General features: G+C 44.8%; 1 protein-coding gene across 3 annotated transcripts in view; it reads right to left on the reverse strand.

Moving 5' to 3' along the window:
* Positions 1 to 11,166: 11,166 nt before the first annotated feature.
* The window catches only part of usp13 (ubiquitin specific peptidase 13), a 104,102-nt gene continuing 97,814 nt past the window's right edge, over positions 11,167 to 17,454 (reverse strand). For all 3 annotated transcript variants that reach the window (XM_041216032.1, XM_041216023.1, XM_041216042.1), the window contains 2 exons: positions 12,738 to 12,822; positions 11,167 to 11,339 (listed from right to left, as the gene is read on the reverse strand). In XM_041216032.1, the coding sequence (XP_041071966.1) occupies positions 11,246 to 11,339; positions 12,738 to 12,822 (179 nt within the window). In that variant the 3' untranslated portion in view covers positions 11,167 to 11,245. The remainder of the gene's footprint in view (positions 11,340 to 12,737; positions 12,823 to 17,454) is intronic.

The following is a 17,454-nucleotide window of genomic DNA, read 5'->3' on the forward strand; positions in this document are numbered from 1 at the left end:
AGTCACTTTCACAATTACTGGCAGTGGATGCCCTCCATGTCCTCTTGGTGCTAAGTCTTGCAGTAAGTGGTAGATGTGAGCCACCAGGTCCCTAGACATGAGCAGTCATCGGTGACACTGGTTCTCAGCCATCTGCAGGAATGGCAGGCAGCATCTATAGATCCTGGGTGTCACTAGGCGCTGATCAGCCAAGGCTTGCTGTGACTCCTAGGCGGCATCTGCGGGAGCCCCTGCTGCCCCTTCTTCATGAGTTTGCTGCTCCTGCCTTTGCGCAGCCAGGTACCTCAGTCGCTCTCTCCTCTGTCTTCTATAGTATCTGTAGGCCATCAGACTTACAGACAAGTCACCAGGGTCCATGACCCTGATGTGGTCCCCCTGCAACATGAAAGAGAGAGAGACATGGTTATCATGGCTGTATTTAGTACCTTTCCTGGCCCTGTGTGACCACCCTTTAATGCTTACCGGAGAGTGCTGGTCACCCCTGGATGCCAGAAATGAGTGCGCTGCATGGCTGCCCTGTCAACTTGCAACATGGGGTCACTGGTCCAAACCAGGATGCTGAGATTGCAAGGGGCTGTGAGCACCTCCAGCAGTGACTGCTCCATGGCCAGCGTTGGCGAGGAGATTGTACAACGTGTGCAGCCCAACTGCTCTGCGGTCCAATAAAACGGTGGCGGACTTGAAGTCTGTGCCAAGGGGGATGGGGGCAGGGATGTAAGATATGGAGCACTTGGTGGCCCTTTGGTGCCAGTGTTGCTTGTATGGACGGCCAGGCTAGGAGCCCGACCCCAATCATATCCACTGTGGCTGTGCCTGATCTGTCTTAGTTGCAGAGGCATGGTCAGTTTATACAGGTGTCCCTAATGCGTGGCCGCTCCCCTCGCTTAACCAGCCCACCCTCCTCGATTGCCTGTGCACAGGATGCAGCACCAAGGCAGCACTTGAACCCACACCCCCCCCCACCCCTCCCCCCAGTCAGCAGTCGCCTCCGATGCTGGCCAGCACTTGCCCCCCAGGCACCCCACCCCCTCAGCAGTCGCCTTCCAGGATTGCCAGCACTTGCCCTCAGACCTCATCCACCCCCCCACCCCCAGCAGTCACCTCCGGGAACAGGCATCAGTTGCCCCTGCCCCTCGAGGCCTGTAAACAATGGGCAAGCTGTGGAGAATGCTGCTGCTCACTCACCTCAGTTCCCCCAAAGTGAAGGCCGCCAAGTGTGCATCGCCTGCGTGCTGTTGTGAAACACATCGGCGTGCATTCCCGTCGAGGTGGACAGGTGATACAGCGGGGTTCCAAGAGCCTGGTGGGATGGCCTTTTACTTACATGTTAATGTGTCACAATTAGCTCCTCACTGACCAATGGCAGGAAACACGGCCCGCCATCAGCAGGCTGAGCGGACGATCTCAACCTGCCTTCACGCCGTCGTGAAGCAAGTCCCACCATGTTTTCCTCGCAAGCCACCTATCACACCCGCTGCCAGTGGGCTCGGAAAATTCCACCCATTATATTGAAGTCCTGCCAGGCCCTGTGTGTCCCCGGTCCTGTCATGTTTTCCCCATGCTCCCTGTAAACATCAGCGGGGGCAATGTACTACAGCTGCAGTCACATAAGGTGTCGTTTCATTGTGCACGGAATGGAAGCCAATTCAAGTGATTCAAACGTAGTTTTGGGAGAGATGACAAGGAGCTGAAAGTTGATGACCCTCGGCTTACACCCCTTACCTCCATATTGCCAGATCTTATTACCATTTTTCCAGAACTGCCAGATCCTTTGACCATCCGCAGTGCTGACAAACTTCACCATCCTTGTTCCCTCCCCTGCTTTTATGTAAGTTAGGAATGAATTAACACTCTGATTCTGCTAGACCTGGAACTCACTCCACTGCTGTCACACCTGTCCTCCAGTACTGTAACAGCGCAGACACTGCTCCAGTGTGTTTCCATAAACCTCCTCATTGAGAAATACCTGAACCCTCTTTATGTTGCTGAGATAACACAGGAACTCAGGGAGCCCAGCACATCAGTGCAAAAGATAAGGCTGAAGGATTTGCTACAATCTTCAGCCAGAAGTGCCGAGTGGATGATCCACCTCGGCCTCTCCTGGAGGCCCCCAGAATGACAGATGCCAGTCTTCAGCCAATTTGATTCACTCCACGTCATATCAAGAAATGGCTGAAGGCACTGGATATTGCAAAGGCTATGAACCCTGGCAATATTCCGGCAATAGTACTAAAGACTTGCGCTCCAGGACTTGCCATGCCCCTAGCCAAGCTGTTCCAGTACAACTACAACACTGGCATTTACCCGGCTATGTAGAAAATTGCTCAGGTATGTCCTGTATAGCAAAAGCAGGCCAATCCAACCCGACTAATTCCTGCCCCATCAGTCTACTCTCAATCTTCAGTAAAGTAATAGAAGGGGTCATCAACAGTGCTATCAAGCGGCACTTTCTTAGCAATAATCTGCTCACTGGCACCCAGTTTGGGTTCCACCAGGGCCACTCAGCTCCTGACCTCACTACAGCCTTGGTTCACACATGAACAAAAGTGCTGAACTCTAAAGGTCAGATGAGAGTGACTGCCCTTGACATTAAGCCCCACATTTGACTGAGTGTGGCATCAAGGAGCCCTAGCAAAACTGGAGTCAATGGGAATCAGGGGGAAAACTCTCCACTGGTTGGAGTCATAACTAGCACAAAGGAAGGTGGTTGTGGTTGCTGGAGCTCAGTCATCTAAGTTTCAGGACATCATTTCAGGAGTTCTTCAAGGGCCTATCCTCGGCCCAACCATCTTCAGCTGCTTCATCAATGACCTTCCTTCCATCATAATGTCCGAAGTGGGGATGTTCGCTGATGATTACACAATGTTTAGCACCATTTGCGACTCCTCAGATACTGAAGCAGTCTACGTCCAAATACAGCAAGACCTGGACAATATCCACGCTTGGGCTGACAAATAGCAAGTAACATTCATGCCACACAAGCATCTGACAAATGTCCATCTCCAACAAGAGAATCCAACCATCACCCCTTGATGTTCAATTGCATTACCATCATTGAATACCCCAATATCAACATCCTGGAGGTTACCATTGACCAGCAACTGAACTGGACTAGCCATATAAATACTGTGGCTACAAGAGCAGGTCAGAGACAAGGAATCCTGTGACAAGTAACTCACCTCCTGACTCCCCTAAGCCTACCCACCATCTACAAGGCACAAGTCAGGGGTTCGATGGAATACTCCCCACTTGCCTGGATAAGTGCAGCTCCCACAGCACTCAAGAAGCTTGACACCATCCAGGACAAAGCAGCCTGCTTGATTGGTACCACATCCACAAACATTCACTCCCTCCATCATCGATGCACAGTAGCAGCAGTGTGTAGCATCTACAAGGCACACTGCAGGAATTCACCAAGGCTCCTTAGACAATCCCTTCCAAACCCACGACCACTACCGTCTAGAAGGTCATGGGCAGCAATAGATGGGAAAACCACCACCTGGAAGTTCCTCTCCAGGCCACTCACCATCCTGACTTGTAAATATACCGTTCATTCACTGTCACTAGGTCAAAATCCTGTAACTCCCTTCCTAACAGCACTGTGGATGTACTTACAACACATGGACTCCAGTGGTTCAAGAAGGCAACACACGACCATCTTCTCAAGAGCAACTACGGATGGGTAATAAATGCTGGTCCAGCCAGCAATATCCACATCCCGTGAATGAATTAAAAAAACTCATCCAAGTTCTACAGAATCCCAGGAATCCCCTCCCATTCTCCTTCAGTGCTATTAAACCCCATGGCCTTTCAGGAGTTATTTGATTCCTGAGAGCCTCTTCCTTGTGCCATCAAGCCCTAGGACTTCCACTAATGTTAAAACCCTAGGAACACTCTCAACCCTAACAAATTCAAAACTCCTTCCTCCTAAACCTCACAGATCCCCAGTGTTACAAAATTGCAAGGCCCACATCTTGTACGCATAAATGTCACATACCTGATGCATACCATCTTCCATCTTGCAGTGTATCCTGTGTTTTAAAAAAGTGGAGTTTAAGACTGAGTTTACGAATAAAGAAACTGGAAATCCTCCAGCACAAAGCAATGCCATGATCCATCATTAAAATAGTGATTATATCCTTCTCCTTATTGAAAACAGAGCTGTTAGTTTATCATAACCTGCTGGTCTGAAAACAGTTTACAAATTTAATTAGCTCGGAAGTATACTGGTGTACTTACAGCAGAGGAAGAACATCTGTTCTGATATTTCATCACTCGTTTTTGTTTTTGAGTTCCAACAGTAATAGCCTATCAAGCCTGAAATGTACATCCAAGTTTTTTTTATTCTTTCATGGGATCCAGGCGTCGCTGGCTAGGCCAGCATTTGTTGCTTATCCCTAATTGCCCTTGGTAAGGTGGTGGTGAGCTGCCTTCATGAACCACTGAAGTTCACCTGGTGTAGGTATGCCTACACCCAGAAGGGAAAAACAGTAAAAACTGGGAAATAAGAATCTTGGTCCGAACTGGTCTTGTATACCTTAAAATGGAACACCAGTAGAGCTGGGAAATAGGAGTACTGGTCTGAACTGTTTTTTTCCCTTCTGGGCAGTACTGTTAGAAAAAGAGTTCCAGGATTTTGACCCAATGACAGTGAAGGAATGGCGATATAGCTCCAAGTCAGGATGGTGTGTGGCTTGGAGGGGTGCTTGCAGGTGGTGGTGTTCCCATGGAGAGAATTTTCATGCCGGCGTGCGGGGATGGGCCCGGCACACTAATGCATAAAATGTCCCGTCACCGCGCGTCATTCAGATCCTTCATCGGCGGGCGTGTGTCGGAGGCGGCTACGCGCCCGCCCAACTGTCAAAGGCCATTAAGAAACCAATTACAGTAACTATCAATGCTGTCAGTCCAACCTTAAGGTTGGTGGGCAGGTGAAGAGCCCAAGCAGCCTTCTCGTTTTTCGGGAAACCTCATCCACGGGCGAGATGAGGTTTCATGAAGGTTTTATTAAATAAATAAATGATTTTTCCACAATTCATAAACATGTCCCAGCTCATGTGACACTGTCACATGAGGGGACATTTGTAAATAATTTTTATTTCTCTTTATTCAAAAATTTCAACATTTACTTAATCTCCCTGAGGCAGCTCCGTGCCTCATGCAAACATGAAAGAGCCCAGGCTCTGACTCTCCCTCTTCCCCCGCCCACACAGGTAATGCTAAGTGCTACCAGCTGTGCGTCACGCTAGGCCAGCCTTAATTGGCCCACCCACGAAAAATGGTGGCACGGAGCCGATCACGGGTGGCGATCGGCCCCACACCCACTCCCAACCGGTCTGTCCAACATGGGGAAAATTCTCCCCGATGTCTCTGCTGCCTTTGCCTTTCTAGGTGGTAGAGGTCGCAGGTTTGGAAGGTACTGTCAAAGTAGCCTTGGCAGTGCATCTTGTATATGGTTGCTACTGTGTGTCAGTAGTAGAGGGAGTGAATGTTTAAGATGGGGTGCTGCTGATTAAATGAACTTGTTCTGGATTATGTAGCGATGTGTTAAAGAAAGGAAAACCTGAAGAACAGCAGTTCAAAAACAGTGTTGAACAGTAAATTCAAGAACAGTAAATTCTTGAAGTGATTACTGATTATTTTTAATTAACAAATGTCAATGTTTCTAATATTTCAACACAACTTAACTCCTGCACTTCCAAAGTGCTATGTGCTTATTAGCAGAATTAGGGATGAGCACATGTTGTTTCATTGTTCAGGTTTTCCTATCATCTGGTCTATTAGTGTTGTATGCACTAATGCAGGCTTTAAATTTTTATATTCTTCTGTAACCCTAGGGAACGATGACCATTTTATAATTTCCATTAAGCAGTCAATAATTAATACATTTAAATGAAAACTCAGCTAAACAAGATTTCAACAAAATTTTATTGAATTACTCCAACGTTGTAACTGTGCAGCAATGAAGATTGTGTTCCAACATTTTCCAGTTACATTAATACTGATGATAGAGTAGTTTCTGCAAACAGCAGCAGCTGAGGATGAGATACAACCATCCAGAGACACTCTGCCTCACTATGGCAAATAAGTTACCTCTAAAAACCTCAATGGTGCTATAGTTATACAATGGTGAAAAACACCAGTTCCGCATTGACAAAATTTAAAAATAGATGTGGGTGTAATTGAGAAAACTAGAACAGGAAAAGACAATGGCTTCAGTATTAACATCAGTCAAATGCATAGATCTGTAACCTTCACCAAAGCTGTAAAATGGCAGCCACAATGGATTAGAGAAATAATATAGGAAGGCAAAGGCTACAACATTCATAGAAAATGTTTCAAAAATAATTAAATTTGAATGCTGGCACTCCCAAATGTGTAAAACCATCTTGCTAACAGGAAATATGAATTCCTGCTACTTTCACCAGCGACCTTTCCCCACCAGGCCATGTCCACCCCATATCATTGCCTCCCCTTCAAGCTGGCTGATGGAGCTGAGGAACATGGTTAGCGTTCGAGTGGATAGGGGAAGAGGCAAAATGGGAAGAGCAGGGAGTATCAGGGGATGAGGAGAAGCAGGAGAGAATGGATGAGGTGGAAAGAGCAGATGGATGAGTAAGGGGTGTAATGGGAAGGTGATGTAGGGGATCAAGTTTGTTTTGATGCAAAGGAAAGAGTTCAATTTTATTTTTCAAATGTTTTTGAAATATTCAAAATCACAAAAATGGGAGCTTCCAAACGTGAAAAAACATTTTCTCAGTTCCTACAGTGAGTTTTTTTTTCCGTCATGCCAATAATAGTAACCAAGTGAAGTAAAAGCAGGATAAAAAATTCTAAGTTAATGTGGATTTAAGAAATTCATCTCCAATTGCTAAGAAAATAACACCATGAAAGTTATCTAAATGATCTAAATCTACTGTTTGAGAGATTAATGAAGGTTACTTTGGTCTGATGGTTGTTCAAGCATAAGATAAAACAACTGCAAGTTTGTTAAACATGCCAAGTTCTTTATATCAACATTGCCCACATACTGACACAAGCCACCCATCATAGGGTTTCTATTATGCAACAACCATGATGTGGATACGTTTTCTTTTAAATGGATCTCTCAGCAAATGGAGATTCCAAAAAGTACCTTCATTATAAATGCACTCAACAACTGTCAAGTACAGCATTATATTATAAATTGGAACTGCTTCAATAATGGTTCCCTTTTGAACTTAATGGGTTATAAGGGGATGCCCAGGAAATAATGTCCATTAATGGATTTGAAAAACATGAAAGAACTCATTTAAATGTTGGTGCATACACAGGCCGATAATTCTAATGCAGATAAAGTGACTTTTCAGTTTGAAAAGTAGTGTATAATATTCTCACAAGCTATTAAAATCTTTTGTAATATACTATCTACTCAAGACAAGGAGCTCATTTTATAATAGCCAACTGTAAGTCATGCACAGATAAAATTTGAGGTTTATTTGATGTTGTAGTATCAGAGGCCCAAACTGAACTTGGATATGAGATTAAAATTAGTTCAATAGCAATCAATTTTTAAAGAGTTTCCATTGACTTAATGTATTGATTTAATTTGAAGTATGAAAACAGTCCCATGTTTTAGAACTCCTAGTCATCCAAATAGCATTGCTGATTTTAGATTTAGACTAACTTAATAGATTTTTATCAAAATAAAGTTGTCTTAATAATATAATATGAGCAGAAATATGATGTGCCAAAACTGGTCACAGCATTGGGAGCGAGCCAGCAATTAAAGTACTTCAATGTAATATTGTGGTGTATTTTTTTTAAGATTCACTTTAGAGATCCTCAGTGTTCCTTTAAATTTAAACTTGATAAGCAGAAAAAAAATGTATGGAGTTGCAAAATATAATTGCCTAAAACAAATTTTACTGATCCTACGGCAAGTGAAAAATTAACAGTATAATTGTTTGTAAAGATGTGAATGGCAACACGATTACAACCTGGAATTTGCATTACTAATTCATTAGTCTCTACATAATTCATTTTAAGGAAGACCATTCAACACTTCAAAGAACTACCTACTTTCTTGAGACCCTCCCGCCATCCTGTCATGGTTACCACTATCTCTTTTCTTCAAATAATGGCAACAATTACTATACCCTGCTCCAATCAACAAATAAGAAGTCTTAGAAATTCCAACAATGTTGTAATCATGAGTTAGTAAGGACAGTGATTGTTTTCTTCAGTGTAATGTAATTCAGTATATCTAACCCTGGTATAATTTCTGATACATTTAGGAAAGCCATGATTTTTCTCAATAATCTTAACTAGTGTCAGCCTATCAAGTCTACAGATGAGTTTGTAACCAACAGTTGTAGGAGTGATTTAAAAGAGTGACCCACTATGAGATTTAGAAGGCAAGGAACCAAGGTCTTGAGTTTTGCAGATTTGTCCAGCATTGCTATCTTTCATCTTGTTGGGCAAAAATATAAAAAACCTCACAAGATAAAATAACTTTTCTTCTCACAAGAAACATTTTTGCTTTCTCCTTTGACCTGATGCCAACCTGTCAAACCTTTCATGCAGTGAGCACACCTTAGTCTTTAACGCACCCAAGAATGACAAGTCGTGATATTCTTTCCTGGTTAACTTCCAAATTTGCTCTGGATGTAAATACCTTTGCATTTATTAGATATGCTAGCTGCTCTTTCACTTTCATGTGACTCTTTTCTAGCCAAACTGGTGCGAGGGTCTCAAGTTTAACAACTGGGGAGTTATTCAATAACACAGCAAGATTGTTGTGTCTATTCCTAAAGCCTTGGTGATAATCATTTAGCTCTCCAGACTTAGACACCATATAATTTACTGCAACAAAAAGATGCCTAGAATAATTTCAGGGTTCAGTGGTGTCAGTGGCAGAACTACAAATTATCGTTTAATCTATGATCCTGTGATACCACAACACTCTTCATAGGTGATAATAAACACGTACTAAAATTGGCAGAGAGCTCCAAAAGAACCGAATTGTGAACAGGAAAGTAAAGAAGAATCGTTAAAAATGCCTCAGTTACACCTACTTTCACATTATATTTCCTTGCCATGATCTTGTGTATATTTATCCCTACCTGCAACCATCAGCACCTATTTCACACGGGCATGATTAAGATCTGATAGTTTATAGCTGTGCAGCAGAACAGACATAATTTAAAATGAAACAGCAACCTTGTTGTTAGGTGTACTGCAAATGAACCCATCTAGAAGTTATTTTGGGGCACAAATTGGTGGAGCTTCAACAAGACCAAATTCCAGCCCACTTTTCACTACCAGTTGCACAATCTATTCAGCAGCAGGCACCCAGAAGTGGAAAATTCATATCGAGAAGTCTTATCTTTAAATCAATAGCCTTATCTGACAACAGATGTTAGCTTAGTCTTTTGTTTTAGTAATGAGGGAGTGGTTACATGGTGGGAATCAAAAATTCTTGAGGCAGGCCTCCTTTGCTTTGTCAGTTAAATAGCTTAGCTTATCATATGGCAAATGGAGGTTACTTTCATTTGAAGAATATGGGATGTTTGCCAAAGAAAGAAAGCTACCTTTTAGAGATGCAAGTTTGTAATGAGCCATTATTCTACTTTAATGAAAGCAATGTTGTAAATTATATCACTACATATGGGGGTCTCAGTATCAACCTTAGACTTTTGAAACTAAAGTTGGCTCTCTAAGGTATTGACATAATTTTTCTGGTAGTTGTTATAATCACTGTGTAGAATCTTGTCCCCTTTAAGAATAATTGCAGGGCAGGCCTATTCCAGGTCCCCACTACACTTACGCCAGTAATGCACCCGCTGGCATGATCTTCTGGGAGATGGCCTCCTATTTGGCTGTGTCCACTGTCCAATTAAGAATTTCTGAGGCTGCAGGCCCAATTATAGGGACTTCAGCCTTGGAAGGATATTATGGACACTTCCCCTGTAGAAGGATGACTGCCAGGGCACCTTCATCTTGTGGTACCCCTTGAAGAGGTTTGTAGTTTGAAACCCCTCTACAGGAGGTTTGTAGTTTTAAAGCCCTCAATAGGATTGTCTGCGGCCACAGCTCACTGATCCATTCAGCTTCGTTGGGGGTTGGGGGGGGGGGGGGGGGGGGGGGGGTGCTGAAAGAGGCCTTGCAGGCCCACTAGTAAGCTGTCTCCAGGCACCTGCCAGGCTTTGGCCAGGAAGATCCCTGCAGCGCCCCCAACCTTCCTACAATTGAACAATTAATTATGCAAAGTGACAGGCTGTGGGGCAAGTAGCCATTGCTGCTTTCACCTCACCTCTGACAGAATTGGCCAGAGAGGGGAACATATTGGTACAATTTTCTGTCATACCTTCCTCCTGGTCTCGTCATCAAGCCACTTCGGCAGGTCAATAAGATTCCAGCCATTGTTTGCTAACAATAAGCACTATCTTTAAATAGAATAACAGCCTGATTCTATGTGTGACAAGAAATAAAATGATGCCATATGAACGACAGAGTGGGAATCTAGAAATTTAGCTTCTGGTTAGGCTTTTTACATGACTTGGATGAGAATGGTCATATACACTTGTGAATACTTTAAGGTTCTTGATTTCGTGGTCTCATACATCATGTGCCATACATATGACTTTGTAAACGTGGGTTTTAATATGAAACCATGGATTTGTTCAAACTTATAAACTAATCAGTAACTGTGAGGCACATCTACATGTCTAAATATTTGGTTAGTGCTAAATACAATAACTCTCCCTTTTATGAACTGCTGTTTAGAGGAGAAAATCCTAAAACTAGTGACTTTTTGTGGAGGATGGATGCATTCTATAAGACAGCCATGTTTCTATGGAGTGCCCATTCAAAACAAAAAACAAAATGAAACGATTATTCTAACAAATGAACCAGAATAAGAGGGAAGGAGGGCAATGGAAGAAATAATGAAGATGTTTTGATATGTTTAAAAAAATCTGCTAAAGTCAGTTAAAAGTAAACTGATTGCACACACCTCTGATATGCTTCTTCAGCTTCTCCAGATGCAGTTTTAAAATAAAAACAAAAAAAAACTGTCAATATATTAAACAATAAAAATTTTCCCTCTTATATCAAATGTATTATTGCATTATAATTGTGTTTTCTATAAATAAAGTAGTTGCACAGTAATGACAGAATCCACAGTTTCTCCCAAACCTTTGAGAGTTTGTAATTTTTGAATCTTTGGAAAAAAGGTTATGGTTTTCATACATAGGTTTCAAGCTTAGTAGGACATTCGCTGATAAAAGTAAATGTATCCCAGGTCTTTAGGGGGTTTCTCTGAAGCACAGACTTTATGGTCATTGTAGATTACCCACCTGAATGGAAGAAATGGAGATGCAATTAATTAATGCAAAAATAAAACAACAATTTATACTTATATAGTGCCTTTAACAGAATAAAATATCTAAAGGCACTTCCCAGGAGCATAATAAAATATTATTATCCACATAAGGAGATATTAGGTCAGATGATGCAGTTGGGTATCCCAGGGCTCAGGGCCTTTGGTAACTGAAGCTGCAGCCAAAAAATGGTTGAACAATTAAAATCAGGTTTGGAGGGCAGAATTCGAGAGGCACAGGTATCTCAGAGGGTTGTGAGGTTGGAGGAGATAACAGAGATGGGGTGGGGTGGCGGTGGTGATGCACGGGTCATGGATAGATCTGAAACAAGGATGAGAATTTTAAAATCAAGATATTGCTTGACTAGGAACCAATGTAGGTCAGTGAGCACAGGGGAACAGGACTTGGCGCGAATTAAGACATGGCCAGCAGAATTTTGGATGACCTCAAGTTTAGAGAGAGTAGAATTTGGGACGCCAGCCAACTATGCATTGGAAGAGTCAAGTCTAAAGCTAATAAAGACTTGAAAACACACACTCTTAATTCAGAGCAATTAATTAAAATAGTATAAAACATTCAAATTTCTTGGTGTACTCAGAGAATGTACATACTATATTATTTTATTGCGCCTATCAATTTTTTTCTCAAATGAAACATTTTTCCATGGCTTTCCAACTAACTAATAAGTAAAACACAAGAGCTATAAACTCTCCACTAAATCCCTCCCCATCTTTACCTCTTTTTTTAATCCAATTGTTATTTTGTTTTAATTTTATGTATTTATTTTTATTTGCTTGTTTATTCAATTTAAAATTAAAAAAATGTTTTATCCGTTTTCCCCAACCCCACTCCCCCCACAGGGCCATCTGTCACTGTCACGAGCACTGACCTTTGTTCTGCTATTAACATATTCTGCTATCTTACTTTTATGCCACTATCAGCACCTTCTTTAGTCTTTAATACTACCATTAACACTCCCTTTGTCTTGTGTCCATGACATCTTTGTCAATCTCTCCTCAGCTCCCACCCATCCCTGACCTTCTATTTTGCTCCACCTGCTCCACTCCCTCTTAAACAGTATAAACTCCATCACATTTCTACTTCTCTTTAGCTCTGAAGAGGAGACATACAAACTCTGTTTCTCCACACATGCTGTCAGATCTGCTGAGTTTTTCCAGCATTTTCTGTTTTTATTTGTAAAGCACATTGTTCCACTAACTCAAGTATTCCTGTTGCAGATTCGTCAACAGAAACAAATTGGGTCTACACTAATCCTCTTTTCAAAACTGGATTGAGGCTAATATAGAACAAAGTTATAAAAGCTTAAATAAATTTAGCAGTTTAAACGTCCCTTTCAAAGAAACTAGCGCTTACCTTCCCTCCTTTTTGATATGGCAGACGTAATGACCAGACATTGTAGATGGTCCCATATGGCTAATAAAGGCAAACAGCTCGTATCCTACAGATTAAAGCAAACCGTGGATCATTAAGTTACATTTCATATGAGCATTTATTGCAGTATAAAATATAGAAAATATCTTTATCAAAAATATTTCCACAGTATCGCTTAGAGTTTGTATTTCTTAAAAGATGTTGGGCACAATTTTCCATTTATGAGACTAAGGGCAGAAACGTCCCAGATTTGCGCCAAGTGTGGTAGCAGTCAGATAAAACGACCTGCAATGACGGGTTTTCACGCTGTTATCCCAAACTCTCATTACTTATGCCTTCCCAGGAAACTGTGGGCAGGCTCTCATTCACCTGCCACGCCTTTACCTCGCTGCTTCATCACGCCAGGCACCACATTTAAAGTGCAGCTGCAGTCAATGCTTCCAGCCCAGGACTGCAGCAACGAAGACATGGCCCTCAAAGGCAAGAAGGCTGCAGCCATTGAGCACCTTTTGGATGCCGTGGAGGCCTGCTGTGACGTCCTCTATCCTGGCTCTGGTCACTCCGGTTTGTTAGGCAATGGCAGTGATGATCAGTGCCAATGTTGCACAAAAGAGGTTGGCCATCCAATGCAGATAGAGGATGAATGATCTCATCTGTACAGCCAGTGTATGGCAACCATTGCATCACTCTAACCTCACTTCCACAAGCCCATCACACATTCACTGGCATCTCACTCACTGCCAGCTCAAGGGACATCACTATCCATTCTCACACACATACCCTCACATGTCCATCTGGCCTCATCTCCTCTGGAGATTGCCTCCTCAGCCCTCACCATCTTGAGGCTATTGTACAGATCAACCTGTGCCCCCCCACACCCCCCTCCCCACCCCCCCACACACACCCTGGGATACTCCTTCCCCAGTACAACCCTCATCCTGTAGCCTCTTCCCTTGCTGAGGCCACTTCTCCCCATTTGGCAAGCAAGACTTAGCCCTGCAGCCATTGAAAAGCCACCCACATGTTGCTGATCTGGTAGGTAGAGACCTGCCCTTGAGCCCCCCCACAAGTGATGTGGAGCTGTCTGTGAAGGCTGACGACTGTCAGTGCTGACCGAAGCAAGGTAGGGAAACAAACCTTGAAGTCCTGAGCGAAATGCAGCCCACCAGGTGCACGTCCCTTATGTGCTGTAGTGAAACACATTGGTGTGTTTTCCCATCGACGTGGACGGACGATCCAATGTGGGGGCAATGTGGCGGCGAGCTGGCCTTATGCTGATGCATTACAATGAGAGTCCCTACGTCCAATGGCGGAGAATGTGACCCGCCATCAGAGGGCTGTGGGGGCGATGGAAAGCTGGTTTCACACTGTCGTGAAACCGATCGCGACACATTGTCCCTCCACACCACCGAGCACGCCCGACTCTGGCGGGCATGGAAAATCCCAGCCTAAGTACAGTGGCAGGTGGTTTTGGTGATGCCCACCTCATTGGCCGGAATGGCGGGAACTCATGCCCGATTCCATGCTTGGAGGGTCATTAATTATGAACCAGTGACTATCAGGCGGAACCTCCTGGATGGTCGGGTGTTGAATCGTCTGCCCGCCGTCGGTTGGTGGGATTGAAGGTCCGGTTAGCATACTTAAAGGCCAGTCCAACACACAATCTCACTCTCCCCAGCCCAGCTGTCTTCTGGACATGTGCAGAGGCGTCTTGCAGCCAGCAGAAGGCAGCCAGGAGCGTCTAGAAGACGACAGCACCATGCTTCACCCACCAGGCCCTCCGGGCCTTGATCAGAGGAGTGCAGGCGCACAGGTAAGTCTCGTATCCCAGCGGTGGCTGCAAGAAATGCAGCAGCCTCACCTCTCCGGCCTGGGCAAGTCATCCTTCAACTCCCCCTAATATCAAACTCTCATTATGGCATCCTGCACTCAAACAGTACTCTCTTCAGGGATCTCACACAACCATTAGCAGGGGACACATATCAACACTCGTTCTCTCACCGAGATGTTCACATCACCACCATCCCATCCATCATGTTGCTCACACTCCATCCTCTGGCCCTTCTGAAGATGTCTCACCACATACGGGGGACATGCATCTCACCCAACCCCTGCTCCATCCCTTCTCATCTCATGCCTTTTTTCCTTCTTCATACAGGCCAAGCAGGCACACAACAGGTGTGAGAGAGCGCAGGCCGGGAGAGGGACATCCAACATCCTCACTGAGTTTGTGGGGGCTGCAGCTGAGCTGGCTGGAGAGAACAGGGATTGCTTCTGTGGGGAAGGGGAAATTGGACTCTCCCACCAACCTAGTACAGATCACAGCTCCATCACCTCATCAAATCCTGCCATTTACAGTGAGTCACATGCAGTCTTATCTAGCTCATGCTCATTAGCTGAAACTCTGTTTTCTATTTAGACACCAGTAAATTGAGGCCCACAAGCCAGTCCACACCAATCCGAAACCCCAGACTATGTCCGAAGAGGAACCTCTGGAAGAACCGTCATGGCGCTTACACACACCCTCCACCAGCTCAGAGACATGTGGATGGGGCACAGCTGTAAATTAAGCTCGGGTTCACTTTCTGGGGAACACCTCACTGACACATCCCCGCAGCAGTCGGAGGCAGGGACAGCCCAGGTCTCCAGCACTCAGAGGGCTGCTGGAGACCAGCCACCCACTCAGTCCGAGTCAGATGATAAGCCTCTGGAAGCGGCTGCCAAATCAATGCTGGAGATGCAAAGACAGGCGGCGGCACAACATCAGGCAGAGATTCAGCACTCACTCAGCAAATTAGAGTGAGCGATGGAGGAGTCCGTCTGTGTTCTGTCTGATGTTGTGGCTCTGACATGCGAGCCGCTCAAAGTCACCATATGACCTTGAGCGACTCGCGTGGTGGTCACCACGGAGACCTAGGTTCAGCAGGCCTTGTTGGATTTGCACTCGACCCTGCACTCGATAACCACATGCTTTGGTGGGCCAAGATGTAGGCGATAAGATGACAAGGCACCTTGACCTCCCTCCAGGTGCACCATCTCCTGCAGGAGTGAGGGCGGGGCCCTCGGGCACCCACAGGGAAGACGAGTGTCAGCTGGACTCCCTGGGGGCATTCTCTCCAGTCCAAGGGTGTGCAGCCACTCACAACCCCCTCTGCCTGTGACCCCACCCACTCCAGCTTCTCAGGTTGCCGAGAGTGCTTCTGTCCCTGAGCAGGTGACCCTTATCAAGCCAGGGATCCCCAGGCCTCGGGCCACCAGTGGACATTTGCCAAGGTCATCACAGACATCAGGACGTAGCAGTCCTGATGATAGCAGACTGCCTCCATCTCTGCTGCAGGTGTCAGGGCTGCAGCCAGGCGGAGCAGTAGAGTTAGGAAAGTTAAGGAAAAAATGATGTCACTTTCGGGTCACGGGTGTGCTAGACATGTAAAGACATTGCACTTTTGTGAATACATTTGATGGTTATGTGGATGTTTTGAGTAACTGAATGCATTAGAATCTTCTTATTTCGAGGTTTAACCTTCCTCCCTCTCAGTGATAGTGTCTCACTGTGAGATTCATATTCCTGTGATGTCAACCTCGGTTGAACTAGTCGCCGCATCCTTGTGTGGTTAAATGTGGTTAAATCTTTATTTGAAGTGTGTAATGTAAGCATTTCTAGCCCTTCTTCCTCAATGAAGACCACGAGTGAGGGCAGCTCATCAGCATTGATATTCTAGCGGCATTTGTGTTTCCACATTGGTAGCAGCCGAAGAAAAGACATACACAGGAGGAGATCCCTAGGCATGTCCACATCTCAGTTGCAGCAGTGTTTGCATCATTAACTCCACATGGCATCGGGTCTTCACGAAGAATGTAGCATACGTGCTATACCAGAGCTCAGGACAAGTGCTGACATGCACGGCACTGCCTGTCACTCATTTGTAAATAGGAGACTCTTCTACAATAAGGTCTAGTGAGTTACCCCCGTTGTCTGGGTCTCTCCTCCTGACCCTCCTGTTCATGCTGTCGCTCTGCTTGACCATGTCCCTCCTGATGGAGCTGCACATGAAGTCGCCTCCCCCTCCTTTGCTTCCTCCATTGCATTAGGACCCTGACAAAGGCAACATTGAGCCTTGGATCCATATCTGCTTTTGCCTTCCCTCTGAAAGGAAACATTAAAGACATTAATGATTCAAGGGGCAAGAAAGCAAAGCTCAGAGGGTGATACGTTTGGAGACTGTAAGGATCTATAGTGTTTCCTGCCCTACTTTCATGGTCGCTGATGCCGCCTTGTCCTTGAGACACTAGCACACACATCAAAGTGACCAAGATGGCATCTCAGGCATGTAATATCCTGAGCCCTGAGTGGGATGCTAAAGTTTAATTGAGATGAGTGATCCACCTAGCTCTGTGTTCCAATCTCTGATATAGCATATTAATGACCAATCACTTTTTAATCATTTATGGGATGTGGGCATCACTGGCTAGGCCAGCATTAATTACCCATTCCTAATTGCCCTTGAGAAGGTGCTGGTGAACTGTCCTCTTGAACCACTGCAGGCCCTGTGGTGTAGGCACACACACAGTGTTGTTGGGAGTGGGGAGGGGATTCCAGGGTTTTGACCCAGCGACAGTGATGGAACAGCACTATATTTCCAAGTCAGGATGGCAGTGCCTTGGTGGGGAACTTCCAGGTAGTGGTATTCCCATGTGTCTG

The sequence above is a fragment of the Carcharodon carcharias genome, chromosome 2 (genome assembly GCF_017639515.1).
Source record: "Carcharodon carcharias isolate sCarCar2 chromosome 2, sCarCar2.pri, whole genome shotgun sequence".
NCBI lineage: Eukaryota > Metazoa > Chordata > Chondrichthyes > Lamniformes > Lamnidae > Carcharodon > Carcharodon carcharias.